This window comes from Pseudorasbora parva, chromosome 2 (assembly GCF_024679245.1).
Source record: "Pseudorasbora parva isolate DD20220531a chromosome 2, ASM2467924v1, whole genome shotgun sequence".
In the NCBI taxonomy this organism is placed as follows: Eukaryota; Metazoa; Chordata; class Actinopteri; order Cypriniformes; family Gobionidae; genus Pseudorasbora; species Pseudorasbora parva.
In genome coordinates this window covers 43,676,490-43,701,496 of record NC_090173.1, presented here as the reverse complement: position 1 = coordinate 43,701,496, position 25,007 = coordinate 43,676,490, and the positions used below count along the sequence as shown (strand labels likewise).

General features: G+C 37.6%; 1 protein-coding gene across 2 annotated transcripts; it reads right to left on the bottom strand.

Annotated features, from left to right (window-relative positions):
* Positions 1-10,720: 10,720 nt before the first annotated feature.
* prkcsh (PRKCSH beta subunit of glucosidase II) lies at positions 10,721-24,384 on the bottom strand. 2 transcript variants are annotated; one of them, XM_067420754.1, is made up of 18 exons: positions 24,316-24,384; positions 23,784-23,929; positions 23,582-23,698; positions 22,665-22,760; positions 22,517-22,574; positions 21,911-22,028; positions 20,980-21,109; positions 20,668-20,752; positions 20,507-20,585; positions 19,666-19,749; positions 18,726-18,884; positions 18,388-18,478; positions 15,355-15,424; positions 15,004-15,093; positions 14,011-14,085; positions 11,821-11,920; positions 11,566-11,739; positions 10,721-10,909 (listed from the first exon to the last, which is right to left on the bottom strand). In XM_067420754.1, exons 2-17 carry the CDS (start codon positions 23,875-23,877, stop codon positions 11,593-11,595), a joined length of 1,593 nt encoding a protein of 530 aa, XP_067276855.1. In that variant the 5' UTR covers positions 23,878-23,929; positions 24,316-24,384; the 3' UTR covers positions 10,721-10,909; positions 11,566-11,592. The 2 variants fall into 2 exon arrangements, with proteins under 2 accessions (XP_067276855.1, XP_067276866.1); XM_067420765.1 differs by lacking the exon at positions 24,316-24,384 and adding an exon at positions 24,167-24,307.
* Between the last annotated feature and the right edge of the window lie 623 nt (positions 24,385-25,007).

Here is a 25,007-nt window from a genome sequence, read left to right as displayed (position 1 = left end):
AACTTCACGAAACATGGCGACCTAGAATCTCCTCGTATCTTTACACTCTGAGTTTTATAGTTAGAATTTAGAATCGATTCCACCACATGCAGTTGTCTGTGTGACTAGGGGCATTTTTGACAGTGTTCCCATGGTGAGTCTTTCAAACCAAATTATTTAAAATCCAGAACTGGTTTTAAACAGGTTTGAATGGCTTGGGAGTAGAAAAGGCTCTGTGTCAGCTCTTTGAGACATAAATGTGAGCTGTTATGGAGGTCAGGGGCCACTGGGATTGGTCGCCCTTGCTCTTCATAACCTCTCAGATACATAAAGCTCCGGAATTACATTATAATTCGCTTTCCCCCGAACCGGTTTTAGCAGTCCCTGCATATCTAAAGCTACATATCAAACATAAAAATCAAATTTTGTGTCCTCAAGTCCCTTTTTTAAACAAGTCGCTGCCACACGAGCTACAAAGAAAAACATATATTTTCTCAAAATATGAAAAATTCCCTAGATACAGTAACGACAATGCCCAAGCTGTCCACAGCCCTGTGATAAAACAAACTAAACTGTCCCATGGGGAGAGACATTGCTGTAAAAATCGCAAAACTTCACATTATATGAAGAAAAGAACTGAAAGATGTAAATGTGTGTTCAAATCAAGTGACATTTTGCTTTTCTAAATAACGCTGTGTTAGCCAAAGAGGACAATGATCTCTTTGAAAGGATTACATTAGAGATTAATATATTTTTATATCTACGGAAAAAAAAACAAGACCTTGTGCGACATTTTTACAGATTCTTAAATCGTGGAAATCTTTGGACACACCGCATGGCTTTTATTTTCAGAGTTTTCAACTTTGGGGAGTGAGGGCCAGTCTGCGGTGTAAAGGGAGGGGATCAGAGGGTTGGGAACTAAGACTTACATGCAGTGAAACCATTTCATTTTCAAAAATACACAAAAAAAAAGAGAAACATGAAACATTAAAAAAAAAAAGATTCAGCAGACAGGTAAATGTATGCATTAAGCGGGGAAAAAGACGCTACGGTTTCTCTAAAGTAAAAAATGTTGCTTCAATGACGGTGCAGTGAAGCGCTAAATGGCGTCACATCGAACACCATGAACACCCAGAGCATTTCATTTCGTATCGACAAAAAGACGAAAAAGAAGAATCACCTTAACGCTTCAGCATTTTCAGTGCACCCAGTAGTTACTGACATAGTAAAAATTGACAAAAATTGACATCGTAATACAATGTAGCTGCACTTATCAATGTAATCAAATCTCACACAATAATCCATAGTGAATTATATTCGCCAGTATGTCACCACACAAGGCAAATGTTATATCATTTAACTGTCTAGACTTTTTGTGTGTGTTTATTTAATTTCTGCTACCCATATCTTATGTATTCCACCATCACCTGATTTTGCTCCTTTGCACAAGCACTAACCAACCAAGGGATCTTAGCTTTGTCACTGATGAAGGGAAAAAAAAGTTTGTCCGAAACATTTAGCAAGAGTGTGACTGCACACACAAACACACATATACACTCACACATACACACACACACACACACACACACATTAGAACATATCAAAGTGTCTCTAAGCTCTTTCCATTAGCATTGTATAAAAACTGTGATACACCTTGAACCCCTCTCAGCTTACAACGCCACATTAACATCGCAACAATTTTTCTTTCGCTAACGCTAATGCAACTCATCGGTGGTGTGCCCTAGAGGGGACAAAAATCTCAAATTTAAGGATCTGCCCACCCTCTAAAATGAGCGACGGGGTAGATACAGTGACCAGGACAACACAGTAGTGCGCCTGGGGGGTGGGCAGGGGGTCTTTAGTGTCGTCCTTCTGGCTGAGTGTCCCAACGAGCCCTTTAGCTACACCACTTCCCCCATTCCCTCAGAGAGCCAAGGACAATGGCAGGAAACAAACATACTGCACCGCTTGAGCAACTACAATAATAATCATTTTAAAAAAAGACAAAAAAACTTTCCTATGGAACAGTAAGTGCAATGTGCTTCGTTTTTATATTGACTGAGAACAAAAGATATATATATTTTTTAAAAAAGAAATTAAACGTCACACTGAAATGGTTTGCAGAGTAGTGAAAGGATCAAATGTAATGAACAACAACAAAATGAAAAAAAAAGTGTTAACTAACAGATTCATTAGAAGTTTCAAACAAGCACCAAGAGCTCTGGTCTCTAAAAATGTCCATTATCCCTTCCTCCGCCCCTTATTAGTGCTCTGACCATGCAAGCTAAAACAAACAGCCGTCTATGGTACCGAAAAGAGCAATTCTAAAAGACCGTGAAAGGAATACCGTCTAAAATATCATCGGTTTTAGCCCATGTTGATTTCAGGATATCATTTTTCCTGTAATTTATTGATTTCCTTTACATATCAGAATCACACGTTAACTTAGCGTATTTGTGTTGTTGATGTTGCCATAGAGGACACACATGTGGGTCGTTTTGTTTCCTTTTACTGGGTACGATTTCTTATATTTGTTTCCATTATTTATAATTAGTTGCCGTTCTTACAGTGTATGCAGGTTTTAGAATTAGTTAGAATTATTTCTTTTCAATCAAAATGTGTTTAATTGTGTTTGTAAAAGTCTGTGGTAGCTTTTGTTGCAACATAAATAATTTAAACTGAAAAAAAATTCAATATAGCGCCAATGAACTTGTATTATTTGGGCGACTTTAAGCTTGTAGTTTTAACTTATTGTTAACTTAAAAACTATTTATTATCATTATTATGATTATTATGATTATTGCCTCGTATGAAAGTATGTTTTGTGTATATTTATGGTTTATTTCATTATATTTGCAAGTTTAAATACTTTTCATTTTGCCAAAATGTGGTTACACCTTTTTGTTTTTCTTTAAAGGGAACAAATAGATTTTAAAAAATAAAATAAAAAAACAAAAACAAAAAAAAAACTGCTTTAGAATTACAATTTGGGAAAAGTTCTCCATAGGCAAAGAATGCACTGCTATATTAAACTAATTGAAGTGTATAAACATACATGCTGTGTGCTAGATGTTATGCCTTTAATGCCTGTGTTTTGTTTGTCTTGTTAAATGAAATCGTTTTGATTATTTAATCTAATCACAGTCTTGTTTTTCCAGCCACGTTCAGAACCCCATAGTGAATCAGGGCCCAGGGCGAGGCCTAGGGCAAGGGGGGAGGGGGGGCCGAGGTGCGGCCCGGTCTACGGTCTGGTCCCACAGCCAGGCCTTAGGCTCAGTGTCCCTCGCCAAGCACCCCTCACTCCGCTGCCATACAGAGCCATGAAACCGACAGAGCTGTCTTCTAAGAAACTCAGTCGTTTGGGGGGTGGGGTGGGAAGGGAGGGGCTCAACGGTTAGCAGAAGGGGCTGGAAAAAGTGCAGCGGGGGAGACGGGACAGGCGAGGCATTGAGCTAGATAAAGGGGTCAGTGGTCACTCTGTTTCTCAACCAGTTGTATTTTGTGTCAGTTAATTTAGGAGGGACACAGAGTTACTTAGCAACGTTCTTCTGAAACCATTTTCCAGGAATAACAAAATAAAACAAACAAACAACAATAATAAAAAAAAGCGATCAAAAGCAGAACTCCTGATCTCAGTGTCTGTGTGTCACGAATAAAAATCTCATACTTCCAAACATGAACAAACGAACAAAGACAAACACACAACAAAGGGGAAAAAATAAATAAACCTTTCAGTTTAGTTTAGGATATTTATTACTGGGATTTCAGCTGAAGACGCTTGAGGACTTTTTCATGGAATTGTTTAATTATTTGTACTTTACATGCCAGAAAAAAATAAACGATATGAATCTCGAACGCTATGAGTGTTTTCTTTGTGCTTGCTCTTTTTTTTTCAAAAGGGTTTTGTACAAGTTCATCTCAGGCTGCTGCATTCATTTATGATACAAATTCAATTCCTTTATCAAATTTGATCACTATCAGCACGGTTAATAAACAGCTTGATATTTAACAGGTCCACAACTTCAATAAGCAACAGATAATGCTAAAGTTCATAGTCAAGTGTAAAACATTAACTTCAGTTAGTCAACTGGTTGTCCATTTCTTACAGTAAAGACAAGTAATTATGTAGTATTCTATGCCATTATGTAGTATAGTATATTTTAGTGTCTGTAGTGTGTTCACTGACAATTCCAACAAGAAAAAGTACACTTTAAATACTCTATTGCCAAGAAGTATTGGGACACCCCTCCACATCATTGAATTCTGGTGTTCAAATCAAGCACCTAGGCATAGACGCTTCTACAAACATTTGTTAAAGAATGCATGGTACTGTGATAGATTGCCACCTGTGCAATAAGTCCATTCGTGAAATTTCCTCACTACTAAATATTAAACGGTCAACTGTAAGTGGTATTAGAACAAAGTGGAAGCAAGTGGGAACAACAGCAACTCAGTCACACAGTGGTAGGCACACGTAAAAACACAGAGCGGGGTCAGCGAATGCTGAGGTCCACATTGTGCAGAAGTCTCCAACTTTCTGCAGAGTAAATAGCAACAGACCTCCTAACTTCATGTGGCCTTCAGATTAGCTCAAGAACAGTGTGTAGAGAGCTTCATAGAATGGGTTTTCATGGTTGAGCAGCTGCATCCAAGCCTTACATTACCAAGTGCAATACAAAGCTTCGGATGCAGTGGTGTAAATCACGCCGCCACTAGAGCACTGGAGACGTGTTCTCTGGAGTGATGAATCACTCTCACCAGTGCACAAAGCATGGTCCATAAAGATATGGATGAGTGAGTTTGGTGTGGAGAAACTTGACTGACCTACACAGAGTCCTGACCTTGACCAGATAGAACACCTTTGGGATGAATTGCAGCGGAGACTGCACAAAATGACCTCAAAAATGCACTTCTAGAAGAATGGTTAAAAAATCCCCATAAACACTCCTAAATTTTGTGGAAAGCCTTCCCAGAAGAGTTGAAGCTCTCATTGCTGCAAAGGGTGGGCCAACTCCATTTTAAACCCTGCGGAGTAACATTGGGATGCCACTTAAGTTCATGTGCATGTAAAGGCATGCGTCCCAAAACTTTTGCCAATATAGTGTACCTGGATAATGCACAACAATAACAGAACAGAGAAACAACATCATTGGAGTCACTTTTTCCACAATTTTTTTTTCTCCAGCTGATTAATGATAAAAAGTCATTCAGAATCAAATGCATACATTAGAGGAGAACTAATATATGCTGGCTTTTGCTTGAATATGCTTGTGTGTTGTGTTCGCTTGTTTGTCCATTTGCTATCGTATTGTGTCTCACATCGGCAATGATATTAATTTCCACACTGCATAAGCCTGGAGTGTCTAAATCTCCTCACTGTCTGTTTCAAGCATCAGCTCACAGAATGTGTCTGACAAGTAAGATATTATACTCCTAATATATGTTTGTTACCTCTTTTCATGATCTATATAACCCTTATCTGGTCATAATTGTAATATGTTGTTAGCTGGACTATCACAGTAACACACAGATTCTGCCATAGTCGTTGCCTGGGTTACGTATATGTGGGGCGGAGCTATCAAAATAAGAGAGAGACCCTTTAGGGCGGTAGGGGCGTGTTTTTTTGGTGATTTGAAATAATAACGGTTAGCACTTACCCCACATTTAAGGCTTTGATTAGGAATTTAATAAGGATATATAGGGTATATTGAAGTGGCAGTGAATTTCAGAATCCCCGTTTTACTAGCATCAGTCACTAGCGCACCTATTGAGATCAAGGGAGTGAGGTTTACATGCACAGCTCTTACTAGTTGGTATCTCAACATGCTTTAAAGGGGGGGTGAAATGCTGTTTCATGCATACTAAGCTTTTTACACTGTTAAAGACTTGGATTCCCATCCTAAACATAGACAAAGTTTCAAAAACTAATGTTGGACGTTTGATGGAGTATTTCTGTGTCAAAAATACTCCTTCCGGTTTCTCACAAGTTTCTGAGAGTTTTTTTTGAGTATGGGTCTGCTTGACGTTAATAAGAGCGGAAGGTCCTTGTATGGGCCGTACGGGCTCTTGTCCCGGTAGGGTGCGCGCGCGTGACTAGAGCGAGAGAGGAAATGCACGGCCGTAAATACTCTCTCAGCTGCAGATCCAGTCGTCCGTGAACACTTATGTCGTTATAGTCCGCAGCGCGCTCCACTTTATTCCTATGGGTGACATCAAGCGACTTCAACGTTTCAGCACAGCATTCCGGGAAGGCAGCGCCAAGGTTATTTTCGTAAACGAAAACTGAAACTAAGACTAAAACTATTGGTCAAAAAACATTTTCGTAAACTGAAATAAAATTAAAAAATCTGAATAAATAAAAAACTAAAACTAAACGAAACTAACTACTCTTACTAAAAAACTAACTGAAATAAAATAATAATTAGCAAAAATAAATATTCGTTTTCGTTATTAATAAGCCCTATTTAATGTGGAGGAAAATCTGACTGTGGCGGTTGAGGGAGTGTCTGTATGCGCTACTGCGCGTGTAGTGATCTGAGTGACGGACACGTGCAGACAGGCAACACATCGCTAAACGGCAGTTCACAAAGAGTCAATGCGTCCGTGGCAGTGAAATGGGAAATAACACAAGGTAATGAGATGCACGTTGAACTTCTTTTAACTTAAGCTCACTGTTTTAGAATGCCGTTTCTTACGCGACGAGAGAGGCAGGCGCAAAAGTCAGCAACTATAGTAGCAGGTACTAGCCTACTGTACGTTTGAGATTTCATGTTTGCATAATATTGACAGGCTCAAAGGTGTTATCATAATCATTTACATTATATTATATTATTATCTGTGTGGAGACATTTCCCCACAAAGTAGGGAATACCAGGATACACACACACACACACACACGTTTGTTTCACTATATAAGTGAGGACATTGCATAGTCTTCCATTGATTTTATATCAGGTTAATGACATTTTATATCCCCTAACCCAACCCCTATCCCTAAACCTACCCATCCCAAGAACGTGCAAAACAATAGATTTAAATAAAAACATGTTTTGGCCGATTTATAAGCCTTTTTAACTATTGAGGACCAGTCAAATGTCCTTATTAGTCAGTTATCATAATATTTTACTAGATAAGTGAGGACATTGGTCCCCTTTACAATTATAGCACAACACACACACACACACACACACACACACACACACACACACACACACACACACACACACACACACACACACACACACACACACACACAGCACAACAGTGTGTGTTGGCTGTATTCAGATGACTTTGTACTACTGAAGAAATTAAAATAAACTTTTAATTGTTTAACTATATTTCATCTTTGTTATGAATGAGTTTGTCTGGAATTTATAATTTTTACTTTTATATTTTACTTTGTATTTATTTTGTTCTTTAAGATAGGCTAATACTCAGAGGATCTATGTCAAAAATATCAAATATAATTTTTTAATATAAAAATATAATTTCTTTCATTTTTAATCTCCAGATCGTTGTTTGTATAGGTCATAGTTTGACTCGAGCTGTTTTGCTCAAAGGTGAAGACCCAACTTTATGCATGTTTTGTAAGACCGTCCTGGGTTTAAACAATAATGCTTGTTTATCAAGTGATTTCACTTAAGGATGTTTAGTAAGATTAAACTCTAATCTGAGCAAACATTAAACTTTGCTGAAATTAAAAACCTTGATTTGGTCTCTACACTTCATTATGGTAACTCTGCCAAACTATAATTACTAAAACTAAAACTGAAACTAAATAAATAAAAACTAAATAGAAATGTATTTGCAAAATAAAAACTAAACTAAAACTAGCAAAACCATTTGTAAAACTAACTAAAACTAAACTGAAATTTGAAGCAAAATTGAAAACGATAATAAAATAAAAACTAATTTCAAAAAGCAAAACTATAATAACCTTGGGCAGCGCTGCATTTGAACCGATTTGAACGCAGAAATGACGGGAAGCTTCACAACATCGCTTCAATCGCGTCTCAAAGTGGATTTCCATGCCACTGCTGTGTCAGGACTTCACCAAATCATACCAAAGAAGTGTGTTTTTGACGGAGCGGTCCCAGCGATAAAGGTTCGGTCCTGCTTTGGAAGCAAATGGTGAGTAAAACTGCTTAAATTGTCTGTGCTGTTGGCTCGTCGCGTGAGTGAACATCAGTAAACGACACGATCGCGTGCTTCGTCATTCAAATGCGCTAAAGGTTAACGTTACTCCATTGCTGTTCTATGTATAACGTTACACTAGTCTGACGTGCAAAACCGTTTTGCTTGCTACTGCTAAGGTTTAGTCGCATACAATAGTCCATAAAAACCGAATCATGTCCTCATAAACTGCAAGTAAACACACACACAAATGTTGACAGTCCACTAAATACAGTACATACCACAGAGACGGACGTCCTGCTGTTGCTGTTTCTCCTGTTCAATTTATTTCAGCCTCAGATTTGATTCTGGATCATATATCTATTAGCTGAGAATCGATAGCCATGGGTTTCTCCATGCTTGAGGATGTCACCGCTTTGTTCGCGATCGTCATTCTTTAGCTCCGCCCACTCTATACGCCTCCAGGCGCTTGGTTTTTTCTGGAAAGACTCAGTACAGCCTATATTTCTTTTATAAACTAAAGACTTTTCGGAGATATGAAGGATGCAATACTACTCTATAGGTACTCAAGATGAGTACAAACTGAGTGTTTCACCCCCGGCCTGATGATTTCCTTGTTCTATGAAGTCCCTCCTTCAGAAACACGTAACGAGTTCTGATTGGGCCAGCGCTTCCCGTGTTGTGATTGGACAGCAGCTTAGCGCACTTTGCCCGGAAAGGTCCCGCCTCTTACCATAACGGGGAGATGCAAGCGCTGAATGCGCGCTCTTCTCCACGTGAGAGAGCAACAAGACCACGCCCCCTATTTTGCGTGTTCTTGTGGGCGAAGGGTTAATCAACAAACGGTTCTAGTGACGTCATTCATGCAAGGAAGTGCAGGGGTGTAATCCAAACCGGCCGTTCAGTCTCACTTGGCATTGAACTTTGAGCTTTATAATTTTACAGGTATTATTTATGCTCTAACAGCAACATTTCACACTATCTAAAGTTTGAAAGCGACATTGGCGACCCGAATCTTTGATCGGTTCACTGATTCATTAGCCGTTTGATTCTTTTAGGAGGCACATGGAGAAGACAATGCTGAATAAAATCGTAGTTTTTGATATTTTTGGAGCAAAATGTATTTTCGATGCTTCAAGAGACTCTTATCAACCAACTCATGTCACATATGGACTACTTTGATGATGTTTTTATTAGCTTTCTGGACATGGACAGTGAAGTGGGCATTGACTGCATTATGCTCTGGGACTAAAATATAAAATATCTTAAACTGTGTTTCGATGATGAACGAAGGTCTTACTGGTGTGGAACGACATTAGGGTGAGTCATTAATGACATCAATTTAATTTTTGGGTGAACCAACCCTTTAAGCAAACTAACCTGGAACATGAACTGCTCCTGAGCAGTTCTGTTCAGTTACTTGCCATGGTTACTTAGCCTAAATACCCAGAAAGTTACCTCCGTTTTGGAACCGAAAACTGAGATTATCTAGCCTGATAAACCAGACCCACATCAAGATGTCTGGTCTGGAAACTCACCATAGACAGGGCTCAATCCGAGGGGCGGGATAAACGGTTGTCTTTCAAACTCCCTCTGCACGCGATAGAATAGCGCTAACGTTACACCAACCAGAGCAACGAAGGTGAAACAGAGCTTGTTGACTGATTAAACATTCACCGTATCCGGTCGGCAAAACTCCGAACCGCTCCGAACACATCTTCCCTCTTTAAGAATGACTTCAGTGCCGTTCTTTGTTCTTTTCTCAGAGAAAAGCTTCCAAGTCTTCCAGAGTCGCGGTCAAAGCAGATTCAAAAGGCCGCCGTTCGCCAGTTGAGTTAACTAGAAGCACGCAAACGCAACTCGGCCGTCGTCATTATGGCCCCGCCCACCGACTCTATACACGATGTGATTGGCCCGACAAGAGTTTGGCGATTACAGGTCAGAAGAGATGTGCTAGCTAGACGACACTCGCGGGCAGATTAGATTTGCTGCCGCTAGGGTGCGCAGAGATTTCTAGGCTAGAGATTATCCACTAATTTACTCTGAAACACACCCGGGTATGGCACATAACTTGTTTTCTGGAATACCCCCCTGGAATGGATGCTAATTTTGTGCCTTGCTGACTGGACCAAACTTAAGTAATTACCCCATATGGCATTTCTACACATAAAATGTAGAAAACAAAACTAATACAATTTCACTTCTACTGTTTATTACAATTGTTATAAAATTAATGGGCTATATGCATTATTTTTTATGATATACAAAAAAAAGTTTATTTAATGTTATTTTGTACATTTGACCAGTATTTACCACATTAAAGTACAAAAAATGCGTATTGTGAAAATTATTTTCAAACAAAAGCATGTTCTTTATAAAATTAAGATTTGGTCTTAAAAAAGCCTTTGTCCAAAATCTCGAAAAAGGGGCATCTTATTTTCTAAACAACACGATAGTTATCATTCTTGGTGTGAATGGGCCTTTAATTTTAGACAAAAATAATTGTAGAATGTTGGGCACTTCAAAAACTTATAATATTCATACCTTATACACTGGAGTACAAATTGCATAGAATATAGTGTATAATAAGTCATTTGGGACACAACCATTTTTCAGATATAAAGTTGAATTTATTTTCAACATTATTCATGGAATGTGAAGAGATCAGATTTGAATCAACAAAAAACATAATGCTCTACCAATGTCCAACCTCTCTGCTGATCCAAAACTAATGGATGTGGTTTTTAAACAGCTTGAACAGGAAATGAAGCTTCATTAGTTCCCACAGAGCAACAACCTACAGAACAGGAAAGGGAGAGACAAAAAAGTTAATATTGATTTGTGACCGCGCACACAAACATGTAATGCTTTTAAAGAACATAAAATACAATGCACAGCACTTTGTGGTCATTAAGTGATGATAATGCACCATGTAGATGGAAAGGATTTCAGGAAATTTGCAAGCTAGGCTAATTGTATTCTGGAGAAAGTCATAGGCTTTTAAAAACAACTCCAGACAAAACAAGATAATATTTTGTATATAATTCTGGAAACATCCACACTTCATATTAAACAATGTTGCTGATTACAGGGTCGTAGAAATCTTTGGTGGAACAAAGCAATGCTACATCTATATTTTATACAGAATTGCCAGCAGAATAAATCATTTGTTTTTGTACATTCACTCCATGATGTTGCACTCAGCCTAAACAAAGGCTAACTGAATCTTTTAAAGCAGGAAGCAAACTATCATCACAAAGGCAAAACCCAGAACTCATTACAATCAAAGAGTGAAAAATACATCAAAACAATTTGAACCCTATGATAACCCAGGCCTCTTAAACAAAAAAACAAAAAACAAAAAAGAAGCTTTTTTTCCCCCTTATCCTCTCTCTTTCCATTAATAGTGTTTTAAACATCTAAAATAAAGTATGCATTCATTCCGTGGCACACCATGCATCAACAAGCAGAGCGTAGACTCTAGAGCTCCTCGTGGCCATGCGGTGAGAGGTCAGGGTTGGTTGGCTCTTGGCACACTGCAGGAGTGGTGAACTCCATCAGATATTCACAGCGACTCGGTTCCGATGTCGAGGTCACCACCGTCTCCTTCCCACATGTCAGCTTCACCTACCACACAAAGATACACTTTGCACAAAAACTCACCCGTATGAATGGCACAGTGGAAGTAATGAAAGAACTAGTACTTACTGTAGTTGATCTGCTTGGACCTTGCCAGCACCCAGTGCCGTGCTCGTATTTCATCACCAAGTACTTATTATTTTCAGGCCCTGACCAACTTCCCCATGACCTGCAAACATGAGCATCTCTCATTAAAAATGGTCAAAACACTCCTGCCATTACAAAACAAAAAAAACAGTTAAAACCATTGGTTGGTGGTTTACTGGTCTTTGTTCCCTAGCCATACAAATCAGATGTTTAGCTAGATGGTAGAGAAAGCATACACCGTAAATAACCAATTTTAAAACTCATTGTCTTAAAGAGTTCTGTTGTCTGGACATCAGACACTGTGAATCGCAGAGACACAAAATCAAATCATCAAATAAAAATAAAACCCTAAAAATAAAATAAATCAATCAATAAATGCTACATTTGATTTTAGAAAATAGGGGCTTTTGCACTGAAGGAATGTTTTAAAGGTGTCATGAACTGGCTTTTAAAAAAATGTATACTGTTTTCTGAGGTCAACAAATGATGTTCGTGTTTTTTATGTTCAAAAACATCATAACTAATAGGCTATTTTCTACACTGGTTTTGAGGCTATCTTCTGAACGCTGGGTTTTGATGGCTTTTGTTTTACTTACATAAGCTTGCAACATTCCTGTCGGATCCAATATAGAAGACACAACATTGTGTCTGCAAATCCAGCACTTGAGACTTGTTTACAAACGATTCCGCAGTGAAATGAAGCGAACACACGTACGGTGAAACTTACAGGATATTCCCGTGCTAGTTTATATTACCATGACCTTTTATATATCAAAAGCTCAAGGGAAAGTTAATTTCTCAATTCATCACCCCTTTAATCGTTCGTATAACCACTGGCAGAAGCACACAGTTTTTGGCAAGCTTGCACTGCAGGAACTGTGAACCATTTTGGTTATAGGACACTTGTATTGAGGGGACTAAATTAGCTTCTTCTTTAGAGTAGGGTCTAACCCAGCACAATAGGAACTACCAGTGACCTAAGTGTATGTTGATCGGCCAAACATAGGCGAAACAAAGCCATTTTTACATATATCCAAAAAACGAACTCCACGAACACAGAAAACAGCGATACACATAGCATTTACATAGGCTTTGTGTTCTTTTTCTCACCCTTAAGGATAAGTAGCATTGCAAGATCACATTTTTAAAAATGTAGCCTCTCAGTACTCCTTTTTCAATTGTATAACATATGTCTACATTCCATCACCATTATCACAAAACCCACAACACACAGCAAAACCACAGGTCTGATCACAGCATCCTCCATCCTCCAGTTGTTGAATGCTGTAGTTAAATGGCGTTGCTGTCAGGTGGCTTAAGCTTATAGAGGGTTCACTTATACATCTTATAGATTTCCTATTGGCGCGCCGTGAAAGTGCAGCCAGGAAAATGGCCCTAGGGGAACATTTTGTTCTCAGGGGTCTTGATGGCTATTTCCTATAACTGACTTCCTATCACTACCTGATGCAAAAGCCCCCAATGAGGCATCACAACACACTATATAGTATTATATATTAATTTAGAGATTGTCTGGGTTTTACAAATTGCATTTAACAGTGTTGCTAATTTATTTTACATTTTGATTAAGTTTAAATGAGTGTTAGATAGTGACAAATGTAAAGGAAAAGAACATGAACAATTACATATCAAATATCCATCGATGCCAATTGCTAAGAAAATATTGCTAATATCAACTAATAAGCAATATGGCACATACCCTACCTTTCAAAAGTTTGGAGTTGTTAAGACTTTTAAATGTTCTCGGAAGAATGTTCTGAAAATAAGTGTCACTAAAGCCACATTTATTTGACCAAAAACAGTAAACCATTTCTTTTTAAATTATTACAATTTAAAACACCTGTTTTGCATATTAATACATTTTAAAATGTTACTTATTCCTGATGTCAACACTGAATTTTCAGCATCAATATTTAAGTCTTCAGTTGAAATGCATGCCCGGATCAAACTGCTTAATATTTTTGTGGAAACTGACTTTTTTTTTGGATTCATTAAAAGAAGAGTATTTGAAGTCTTTTGTAACATCTTTACTGTTACTTTTGATTAATTGAATGCGTCCTTGCTGACCTTTTCTCTATTTTTTGTACTTCAGTTGAAAAGTGCCCCAAAACCTTCTAAACTACCATGTCTCTAAGATGTTTGTTTTTTTCTTACCCAAGGTTGGTCTCTGAGCCTCCATACTTGGGTTTCTGTGAAACCCGATTGAAAGGACAGAGTCTGTAGATGTACCTGAAGACAAACCGAACACACAAGTCAACATAGAAATATATCACAGCTAGGGCTGCACAATGCATCATTCTAGCATCAATATTGTGATGTGCACAACCGTAGGCGTCACATCGCAGGATAAGCAATGTCAAGTACAGGGATCATAGTTGATCTCTGATCTGTACGGACCAGGCACCACCGTTGCACATGATTTTCTGATTATTTTAAAGTTTAACCATCATAGAGTGAAAGTTTATAATTTGCACCAGTTTTAGGTCCTGTCAGTTTAAACATTCTAGTGATTTTAAGCAATTTAAGCACAATAAGACACGAAAGAGAACCAATTTCAGAACTCACAAGCTGTTTTTTTTGTGCTACACTGCACGGACACTTGACTTCGATTCTCTTCCGCCTCTATTTGTGCTTGAACGGACACACAATAATGTTAAATAACAGTCTCTGTGAGTTTCCTTGTAAAGACAGTCACATATAGCTTGTGTAGAGAACAATTAAATAAAATTAAGGAAGAAAATGGATATTTGTATCAGTGTATTTAGCTCTTAAAGGTGACAGCAGCCTAATAAACCCGCTGCTCATTAATGTTAAGAAAAGAAAAAAATACAAAGAGAGTGTTATTTTACATTTTTCTGTACCTGAATACTTACCTTTAACACATAGGCTAAAGCAGCATTTATATCATTTGAATCTTTGTTCCATTTTATTTATCTAATGAATATAATTGGATCATTATTTTTTATGCAGATTCACTCTCCAACAAAATCACTTCAATCATTCTAGAGTTATTAATTATTTAAAAATGGAACTCATACGGCAAAACTGTATTCATGTAGCAATATATTGCAGATAAATGCAATATTAAAGACTTTTTTTCCAATATCGTGCAGCCCTAAAAACAGCACAAAAAGATAATTCACTTACTCGCTAGTGGTAAGGTCGTAGCACTGGCCATACAGGTAAGTGAACTCTGCATTAGGGCCGCAATCAAAGGACAGCTCTTTTTCAATATTTCTGCAACACAATCAAAGGACAATTCAGCACAATGCTCAGCAGCAGGGCCCCCGCACATCAGCGTCAGAGGCCATTGCAAATGCATCGAATTCAAGGACACAAGAACAAAGGAGACAAACACAAGGGTTTAAGAAAGTGACGCAAACCACATGTCGAGGAAAACGCAGTGCACTCTGTTGTAAGCATTTGATTACCAATGAGAATTGCAGTTCACTACACTTCTTTCAGCCATTTCCTGGAAGACTCTAGTATTGAACAAACCTGATTTGATCGTCCATCTCCCGAAGAGCTTTCTCAGCCTCCTCAAAGTCATCTCTGGCCTTCTGAGCAGCTGTGAACCAGAGAACGGTCAGTCAGCAGAGACAAAGAACCACTGACTCAAAATCGTATTTCTCTGTAATGTATTAACTGGGGATGCCACAATACTCAATATAATATTGAACCGTTTGGTACGGCATTCACAGTTCAATACGCGCTGGTGAATTGCGTTTTTAATCGCTTTTTCATTTAAAGCAGCACTAGGTAACTTTTCAACCTTCATAATATATTTTTTAAGACTCTTGTGATGATAAATCGACTTACAATAGGTTGAATGACACGTCTGCCATAGCCTGATGGGGTCTGTATCGTTTTTAATCGTACTTTTAAACTTCGGGTTTCGGGTAGTAACCCGAGAAAAAAAAAAGAACTACAAAATTCGACTGCTTTACGGCATATACGTCACTTCCACCAACACACACAATTCCTTAAATTCGGACGTGCGAGCCCAACTTTGTTCGTCGGATAATATAGTCATGTCCGAAGCAGCACAGACAAATAAGAAAGAAAAGGTTTTGTTGGAGGAAAGCAATAAGAGGAAACGAGAGAGTGCTGTGATTAAAGGCAGGACGAGGATCAACATGTGACCAGCGTTTGCTCGTCGGCGTGAGCTGAAGGAGGCGTGCCCGACCGATGCTGTCCTGCTTGTTATGGTGATTACCTACCACTCAAACATTGAACTGAAGTATCATATAGATTCTGTAAAACGGTAACCAATAGACTACTATAATGACGCTGGCTTGTAAACGTGAGCATCGTGATTATTTGGCGTTTGAAAAAAATAAAACCCATGAAATTATATTCATATGACATGCTGAAACATGCCACTGACTGTAACGTTACCTGGGATGAAGACATTTCACACACGCCGCCAGAAGAACTCTGAACTCCTCTTGCAGTGTTCAGGGGAACTGTTCGTTTTTATGAAGTTATTTGGCCCGCACCGCACCACTGTATATATTTTTACAACCCGCCGCGCACCCGCGACCATTAAATAGACATACGGGGTCCGCGGGTTATGAGACGACCCGCGCATCACTAGTTCAGGGCTATCAGGGTTGTCATGTCAACAAATGCACGCGCGATGGCATCCCCTGTTGTAGGATGACAGCTCTTACGACAGTAGTTGAGGACATTATTTTTTCCAAACTGTAGGGGGACCCCGAGAGCAAAAGTAGCCAAGTGCGGCTTTAATTCATTATTTCTATTTCTCTTGGTTTGAAATATTTCTCTCAGTTTATTTCGGCTCTGTTTGAGTGTGCCTTTGTGTCTACGTGCTGATATGAGCAAATATCCAGTCATATCAAGTCTGGGGGTGTTAAGCTGCGTTTTAAACCTTGCCAGTTAAACATTTCATTTGCGTATTACATGCGCTGAGCGCGCACGCACCTGTCAGACACGTGATTACAGGACTAAGTAGTCTTACTGCGCTAATGCTGTCAAAACACAACATATATAAACACAGTCGGTTATGTCTAAAGTGAAAGTAAAATCGCATGTCTGTATATGAGATGCAACAGGTCTTAGCAGCGCAGATTAGTGATTGTGAACGCTTGTCCTTAAAGGGACAGTTCACCTTTAAAATTATAGAGGTATTAGAGATATTAAAATAGACAAAGAAAAAAAAGAAAATCACTGCTCTTGAATAAAGTAATAATACAGTAGCTTTCAATCAATGTATATTGTATATTGAAGACTATGTAGTTTTAATTTTAGCCTACATTCATTCAATTTCATACTTAAATGCTACTATACAAGTCTGAGCTGCCAGTGCAAATCTTTATATATTATATATATATTTTATATTATACTAGGAATGTGTACAAGTTTTTTTTTTTAAAGTAAAGTTTTAAGTTTAAGTAAGGTTTTTCAAGTCTTTTTACAATAAAAACCTTTTCTCCTTAAAGGATAACTCCGGTGATTAATTAACAGATGGTTACAGAGTAGATCGTTCTCTGTGATGCGTTTTCATGGAAACTGAATGTAAAGAGTTTTATCTCTAAAAACAGATTAGCTTATAACGCTTGTCTATGGGGCACCGGGTAGTGAAATTAAATCGCTAGTTAATGCCACTAACAAGGCTCAAAATAGCCTCACGCTAACACGGTAGCATAATGAGGGTCCCTGCATGCAAATCGAAGCATTGAGAACTTTGTAAGTGTACAAACAGTTCAAAAAGAAGAAACTTTATAAACATAGCGCATTACGCGTTCACGGACAGGCGCCATCTTGGAAAACAGTCTTGACTCGACGAGCCATGAGCACTGTTCTACTTGATAAACGGTGACTTGGAATATCATATGGTCTGTTGTTTCTGGAAGAAAACACTGAATGCAACAGAGAAAATAAATAAATAAAAATAAAATTTCCATGTTATTACATTTCACAAACTTAATTCCTATCGACCAGCTCACTTAGAACTGCGCTCGTGGATAAATTCGTCGACTGTTTTCCAAGATGGCGCCTGTCCGTGAACGCGTAAGGCACTGTGTTTATAAAGTATCTTCTTATTAAACTGTTTGTAAACTTACAAAGTTCTCAATGCTTCGGTTTGCATATAGGGACCTCATTATGCTACCATGTTAGTGTGAGGCTATTTTGAGCCTTGTTAGTGATATTAACTAGCGATTTAATTTTACCACCCTGTGTCTACCCTGTGCCCCATAGACTAGCGCTATAAGCTAATCTGTTTTTAGAGATAAAACTCTTTACATTCGATTTTCATGAAAACGCATCCCAGAGAACGATCTACACGGTAACCATCTGTTAATTACCCCTAGGTTCATTTCTCACCGGAGTTGTCCTTTAACCTCTTTCTGTTCCTGTCGCCTAAGAATAGAATAGGAATAAACCAAACCGAACCAAAAAAACGTGGTAAAAAAAACCAAGGTATGTATTGAACCATGGACTATCTGTATTGTTGCATCCCTAGTATTAACAAATAGCCTCTAAACTGGTCATTGATGAGGAACCAACCATCGATGAGGACCTGGGTGTCCGTATCGTAGGGTGGCATGGCTTCCTCGTCGTCTTGACTTTTCTCTGGAGTCCTAACTGTGGGTGGTGCCTGCACAACACAAAGCCACGCTCAAATAAAGACATACATTTTTACACCTGCACAGTACGGTGAGCACGAGTTATAACACAATATGTTGCAAGACCTTTGCCATTGTGCCTTAGGACATGAGTTAAATGTTAAGGACGTTAAATGTCAAGCAGAGAAGTGTTAATAGAAGACTCTAAATGTCACAGCCGATGTAAACATCACTGTGGTTAATGCTTGCTCAGGTTTCCTGTGTGATATACCCTCTTACCTTATCGTCCTCTTCATGATAATCATCTTCGTCATCGTCATCGTCGTCCTCTTCATCAGAGACATCTTCTTCTGGGTACGGCTCAGAGTCATTGTCTACAACTGGCTCCTTCACTTCATCTGCAGGTGTTTCCACTGGAGCAGGTTCCTCAGGCTGGGACTGAGAGAGAACACAGGAACAGACATTCAGAATACATGTTAAAGGGCCATTTTATGCTCAAGATTAGTGGATTTATTTTTTTTCCAAAAATCGTTAATAATATTTTATTCTCCAATTTAGGTGATTTTATTATTGTCAAGCAATTAATTCAACATAAAAAAAATACAATATTTATCAAATTAAAAGACATAAGTACAACATATGTAATCTAACCACCACTGTTCAAATGTTTGAGGTCAGTAATATTGTTTGAAAAGAAATTAATTATTTTTTTATACAGCAAGGAGGACACATCAAATTGATTAAAAAAATACAAAGATATTTGTATCCCGAAGAGCGATTTGCACATGGTTGCAAATGATTTATATATTTAAAATGAATGCTTTTCTTTTGAATGTTCCATTCTTCAAATAGACTTGTAAAAATCAAGATCTTCACACAAATATCAAATTAAGTTTTTTTCAACATCGATCATAATCAGAAATGTTTCTTAAGCATCAAATCATCATATCAGAATGAGTTCTGAAGGGCCATGTGACACTGAGTAAAATTTACCATTACAGGAAAAAAACTACATTTAAAAATACATTCTAATTTAAAGTTATTTTAAATTGTAATTTTCCCATTTTTATTGTTTTCACAATATGTTAATTAAATAAATAACACTTTGATGAGCATTATAGACTTGTTTCATATGTATTCATATAGTTTGGGGTCGGACACACACACACACACTAAAAGAGGACACAAATCATGGCATGCCTATTTCTCTTCTACTGACCTCTGAATGGTACTTGTCTTTAATATTGGCCCAAATACTCTCAAATGTTGATGTGTCCACCTGTTCAGTTCCTCCCATCAGTCCCTGAATAAATCACAAAGCACAGATCAGAACTAGTGGAAGATGAGTCAACCCATCTCATTGCATTTAACAGGGTTCCTACACATTTTCCATTTCTAAATCCTATTCTTCTCCAGACTCCAATTTCCAAACCGCTTTCCAAACGATTTTTCATTTACATTTATGCATTTAGCAGACGCTTTTATTCAAAGCGACTTACAGAAGAACAAAGCATTCATCATATAATATGGTTTGTACACAAATATAAGCATTATTTTTGGTATATAGTAGTCATCTGTAAATATTTTTTTTTCCTTTTTCTCATTGCTTTTCAGTGATAACGTGCTTACATGAGAAGAAACCCAAAAATCTCTAATTCTACCTAAAATAACTGCATATATTTACGTCTGGCATATCAGTTTCATACCGTTAATGTGGCTGGATGTTGCACAATCACCCAACAGTACAGTCAAATTTAGAGGACTGTTTTCTATTTTATATGTTGCTGGTTTGAATGGAACACACACCTTAATTTGGCTTTGTGATTAAAACGTGAGACTTGAACTGAGCCATTCGTGTTCGACAATCACTAAACTTTTGCCATGAAAAAACTCTGATCGTATGATACATTTTTTTTTTTTTTTTTTTTTTTAATGATTCATTTTATATTTCTGAGAACTGAATAGGGAAATAGTTTAGAAACACACATTTATTTCCTCCAAAATGCATAGGAACCCTGATTTATTGGCTGATGCATTTTGACTGATAAATGCAAAACTACCTGAGCTTCAGTTTCAGTAAGTGTGCCATCAGCATCTGGGTCCAATTCAGCATGGGTCTGAAGCTCAGAGACAGACACACTGACACACAGAAACAACATGTTATTTTATATTCATTCTCTATACACGATTAGAAAGGGGAAAAACAGTCATTGGGACTTACAAGCCATCTGCATTGTCATCCAGCTCCAAAAACGCTTCTGCCATTTTGGCTTTGTCCTTCTCCAAGCGAATAGCAGCCTTTTGCTCTGGAATGAAGTTAAAACACAGAAGACTTATAATAATGAGGAATTACAGATTAAATGAGCATGCAAACAAAACACCATAAAGTCATTACTTATACTGAGTGGTTTAATAGCATTAAAGTGTGAATGACTTTGTAGGCAAAATACTGTAAATATTAATATCGTAACCATGAGAACTGTCTGGCTTAAAGAGATATGCATTTGATTTGACTATAAACAGCTGCACTCACCTTCCCAGGCCTTAAGGTGGCGCTCTTTAGCTTCCTTCTCAGGCTGCTCTGCGGTCTCTTTTACTGTCCTCAGTGCTTCAACTTTTTCCTCAAGCTGTTTCTTATTTTCCTGCATATTAGTCACTTTATCCTACAAAAGAGAGCATTTTACATTAAAATTCACTGACACAATATGGCTTTTTAAAACTGCAGTATAGAGGTTATGCACGCCCCCATCAGCAGGATTGAATGTGGTTACGCCCAACTGAGTGGCAAAAAGGCAGCATTGGTTTTCAGTGATAATGCTGTGAAAAACAAACAAAACCAGGCCTGGTGCCAGGGGTCTTCCCCATGGACCCCATAGACTCTTTGTGCGCTCTCTAGGCAAATAAGGCGATATAAAAAATAATTAATAGGCCTATAATATATTGAGAATTTGAATAAAAATTTAGTTTTCCATTCTTGACAAGCGGCCACATACATCAATTCAACATTCAATACAATGGCTCATATCCACATATAAATGCAGGATTCAACAAATTGTGATGACTGACAGTGATAAATATTTACGTATCGTAATAAGGCTCATATAAATGTCAGGAAAACACGATTTCTGGCTGCATGTCAATATTCATAACTCACTGGATCTTTGCCAAGTTGTAAGGAACACTATATTGAGTCCAACCTTTAGTTTAAACTGATAACTGTTTGTTCTACTCCTGTTTTCCCCTATTAACTCCAGTCACGCAGCAGCTCTTCTGCCACTCAGCCCCGGGACATATTCCGGCTGGAAATTGTGGGCGATACATATCCTCTATATACAAGATATAATTAAATGCCGGAACTGGATGATTCATGTTGGATGTCAGAGTACAAAAAAAAAGGCTAATATGAGGGCAAAGCATTCTGACATCCTGGACTGATATGTTTGTTCATGCAAAGCAAATCTTACCTGTTTTTCTTGTCGTCCCTTCTTGGCTTCCTCAATGAGCTGCTGTTTCAGGAGAAAGCCCTCTTTGGTGATCTCAGCCATCTTCTGCAGGACTTCCCTCTCTTTACGCCCCAGTTCCCTGAGAACCAATCAGATATTTCAATTTGTTTGTTTATACAGTCTCTGTAAAAAAATTAAATAGTCAATGTAATGTGTAGCTTCTTATGAGCAGTTCTATGTTCTCATACAATTGTGCTCTGTATTTATTTATTTGTAGAAAAAATTCCATTTTCAAAAACTTTTGCAAAACCCCTTCTTATGAGGAGACTATAAGGGCCTGTTCATATAAGATATATACATATAATTTTAAAACTGTTAAAAGTTGTTATTTACCATAGACTGCTAATACATATTATTGTAACACATATTACAATAATACACTTAAGATGCTACTGTGAAAAGCTGGACTATTATTTTAACAAGGCATCTTAAAATCGCTAAAACAATATTGAGATGCGGCACAATGGCCAAGGACATCCGTCTGGTGCACGAGTATGCACTGGAGTGAAAAAACGACTCCTAATGTTCATCTCCCTGGAAAGCAATTAGATTTGGATCAAAACTCACTTGCAGGTATTTTCACATTTGGCTCCACTGTTGTACTCATCGGTAGTATCGCAGCAATCTGCAGAGAGCAAAAATTGTAAATGCGATACCATTTATTTCCATTCGGAGAACACTGCTAAGGAGAAACATTGAGCTGCAGTCATCTTACCACAGATGCCATCATTAATACGGGAGGATGGGATAAAGGTGGGCCTGTAACCAGCATTGGTGCAATGGAAGCTGCCATTCGGACATGCAGCAGTGCCTGATGACAGACATGAATAACATGTACATTATACCATCAAACTTTACTTTATCCCCACTTTCTACCCATCATGGACTTAAGAAGGACAGACAATTCTGACATCTGTTGTACTGTAATGTACTCAACCTCATGTCCCGTAGGCTTTATTCTTACATGGAATACAAAAGAAGATCTATAACAGAATGTCCAAACTGTGTTTTTTCCCCTCACACAATGATAGTGAACGGGGAACACAGTCTCCATTCACTTGTATTGTATGAAAAAAAACAGCTTGTGTATTCTGTTTGAAATAGTTTGTGTTCTGTGCTTAGTTTTTTCTTCTTTCTTAGCATTTTATAACCAATGCGGTTTGTTTTTGCGCGTCACGCAAGCATGTTAGTGTTTATGTTGACTTTTTTTAAATGTGCTTTATGTATGCGTAGTGATCAATTTTTACACAAATAAAAGCCTAAATTAAATGTATTCAACATATAAAGCAATTGTCTCTTCAGAATACTTTGATTACTGCTCAATTCATATATATTATTTTATGATGTCTTTATGAACTTGTCGAAGGTCCAAAGTTTTGGTTGCATCATGGATAGTTAGATATCTTTTCATTATAAACATTTTTATTTTTGATATGATTATTTTCATTTTGGGTTCATTTTTGGGTGAACTAGCCCTAACACTTTCTATAAATAAATAAAAAAGCATTGTTCAGCAAAATTTTTAGGAAAAGATTTCACTGCTGAATGACTATGATCATGAAAATATTTTAATTATAGACTACCGGTAAACTACAATTATAAGCTAAATTTAAAAATGAATTCTGTCAGTACCTGGCTCATCTGAACCATCTTTGCAGTCACAGTAGTCATCATTCACTCGGTCAAATGGAATGGTCCGGGATCCATCGAGACAGGTGAAAGGCTTGTTCTCCTCATAAAACGCTTTCTCTTTATGTATTTAAACAAAATAAAGTAGGAGTTTAACCAGTGAAGGGGGTTAATAGAGAATTTGCAATATTTAACATGACTTTACTTGACAGTGGTACTCCTCGTGGTCGTTGAATCTCTACAGGTGTCCCCAAGCTGACAGCAAAGGCTAAAGTTAACAGCAGGTGCACGCAGGACATGATGCCTCAGGAAATTAAAGAAAAATGCAAACTCCCACTAGAGGCGCGTGACCTTGAAGCACAATAAATACAATGCAGTGTTCAACTGTGCATCTAAACCCATCATATATATACATCTCATGCCAATACTTTACAAAGAAGACTAACTTAATTTTTAAAAATAAATTAAGCCAAATGATTATCGAAGATCAATCCGTCTTTAAAATGTCTTATTCGCATCATCCTAACGTTAGTTAATTCAATCTGAAATGGCTTCCGTACACACGGCCAACTGATACGAAATACTCACTGATCCGAAATGATAAACAATACAGTATCACAATAGCAAGTAATATGATTTAATAAACATCGCGCACATTAAATATGCGATTGTATAATTACTCAAAGAAATCTAAAACAAAACAAAAGATCATCGTACAACAGCAACTCATTACTTACTTCCGTAGAGCGCTCCTACACCCTGTGTGTTACGTCACCAAGATGAGCGGTGTTCTCATATGATTGGTTGATTCGTGTGGTGGAGTACAGCATTGTGGGTAATGGAGTCGTTGAAAAGTACAACCGATTTCCAAGTTTTCTTTTTTTCTTCTTCTTTTGTATCATCAGTAATATGATTCATAATAGATCAATAACCATACATTTAGACAAAAGTGTCCCACCAGTATTTACAGACAAATCATGCTTACAACACTGACAGAAATACATCCCAATAAGCAATTGTAAACATAGCCTAATCATTATCTTGTTAAAATATGGTGTGATAAAACAGACATGTTATGATTTATTAAAAAGCTGGTCTAAATCATAGACTGTAAAAAAAAAAAAAAAAAAAAAAAAAAGGGGGGGGGGGGTCTAAATGTAGCCTAGGTTGAGACGAATGTGTTCACGTGACAAGAAAGCACTTTTCTCAGTCAGTCAGTCAGTCAGAGAGAAATTTAACGTAGAATTCGCTCTTTTAAGCTTGTTATAACTAAAACGTCGTGATTTTGCTTTAAAATAACGTTTGTAAGTAACGTTAGTTAAGTTTATAATATGTTGGGTATTCATATCTGGAAGTGGGATAAGTAGGACTTATCTAAAACACTTTTGTCCAAATTTGTTTAAATTTTCTTTATATGTCAATACATAAT

Coding starts and splice junctions, on each gene's coding strand:
- prkcsh (XM_067420754.1), bottom strand. CDS start 23,877: ATGTCCTGCGTGCACCTGCTGTTAACTTTAGCCTTTGCTGTCAGCTTG. Junction 22,575..22,664: donor TATTAATGATGGCATCTGTG/GTAAGATGACTG, acceptor TGCTCTCTGCAG/ATTGCTGCGATACTACCGAT. Junction 15,094..15,354: donor GAGATGGACGATCAAATCAG/GTTTGTTCAATA, acceptor ATTGTGTTGCAG/AAATATTGAAAAAGAGCTGT.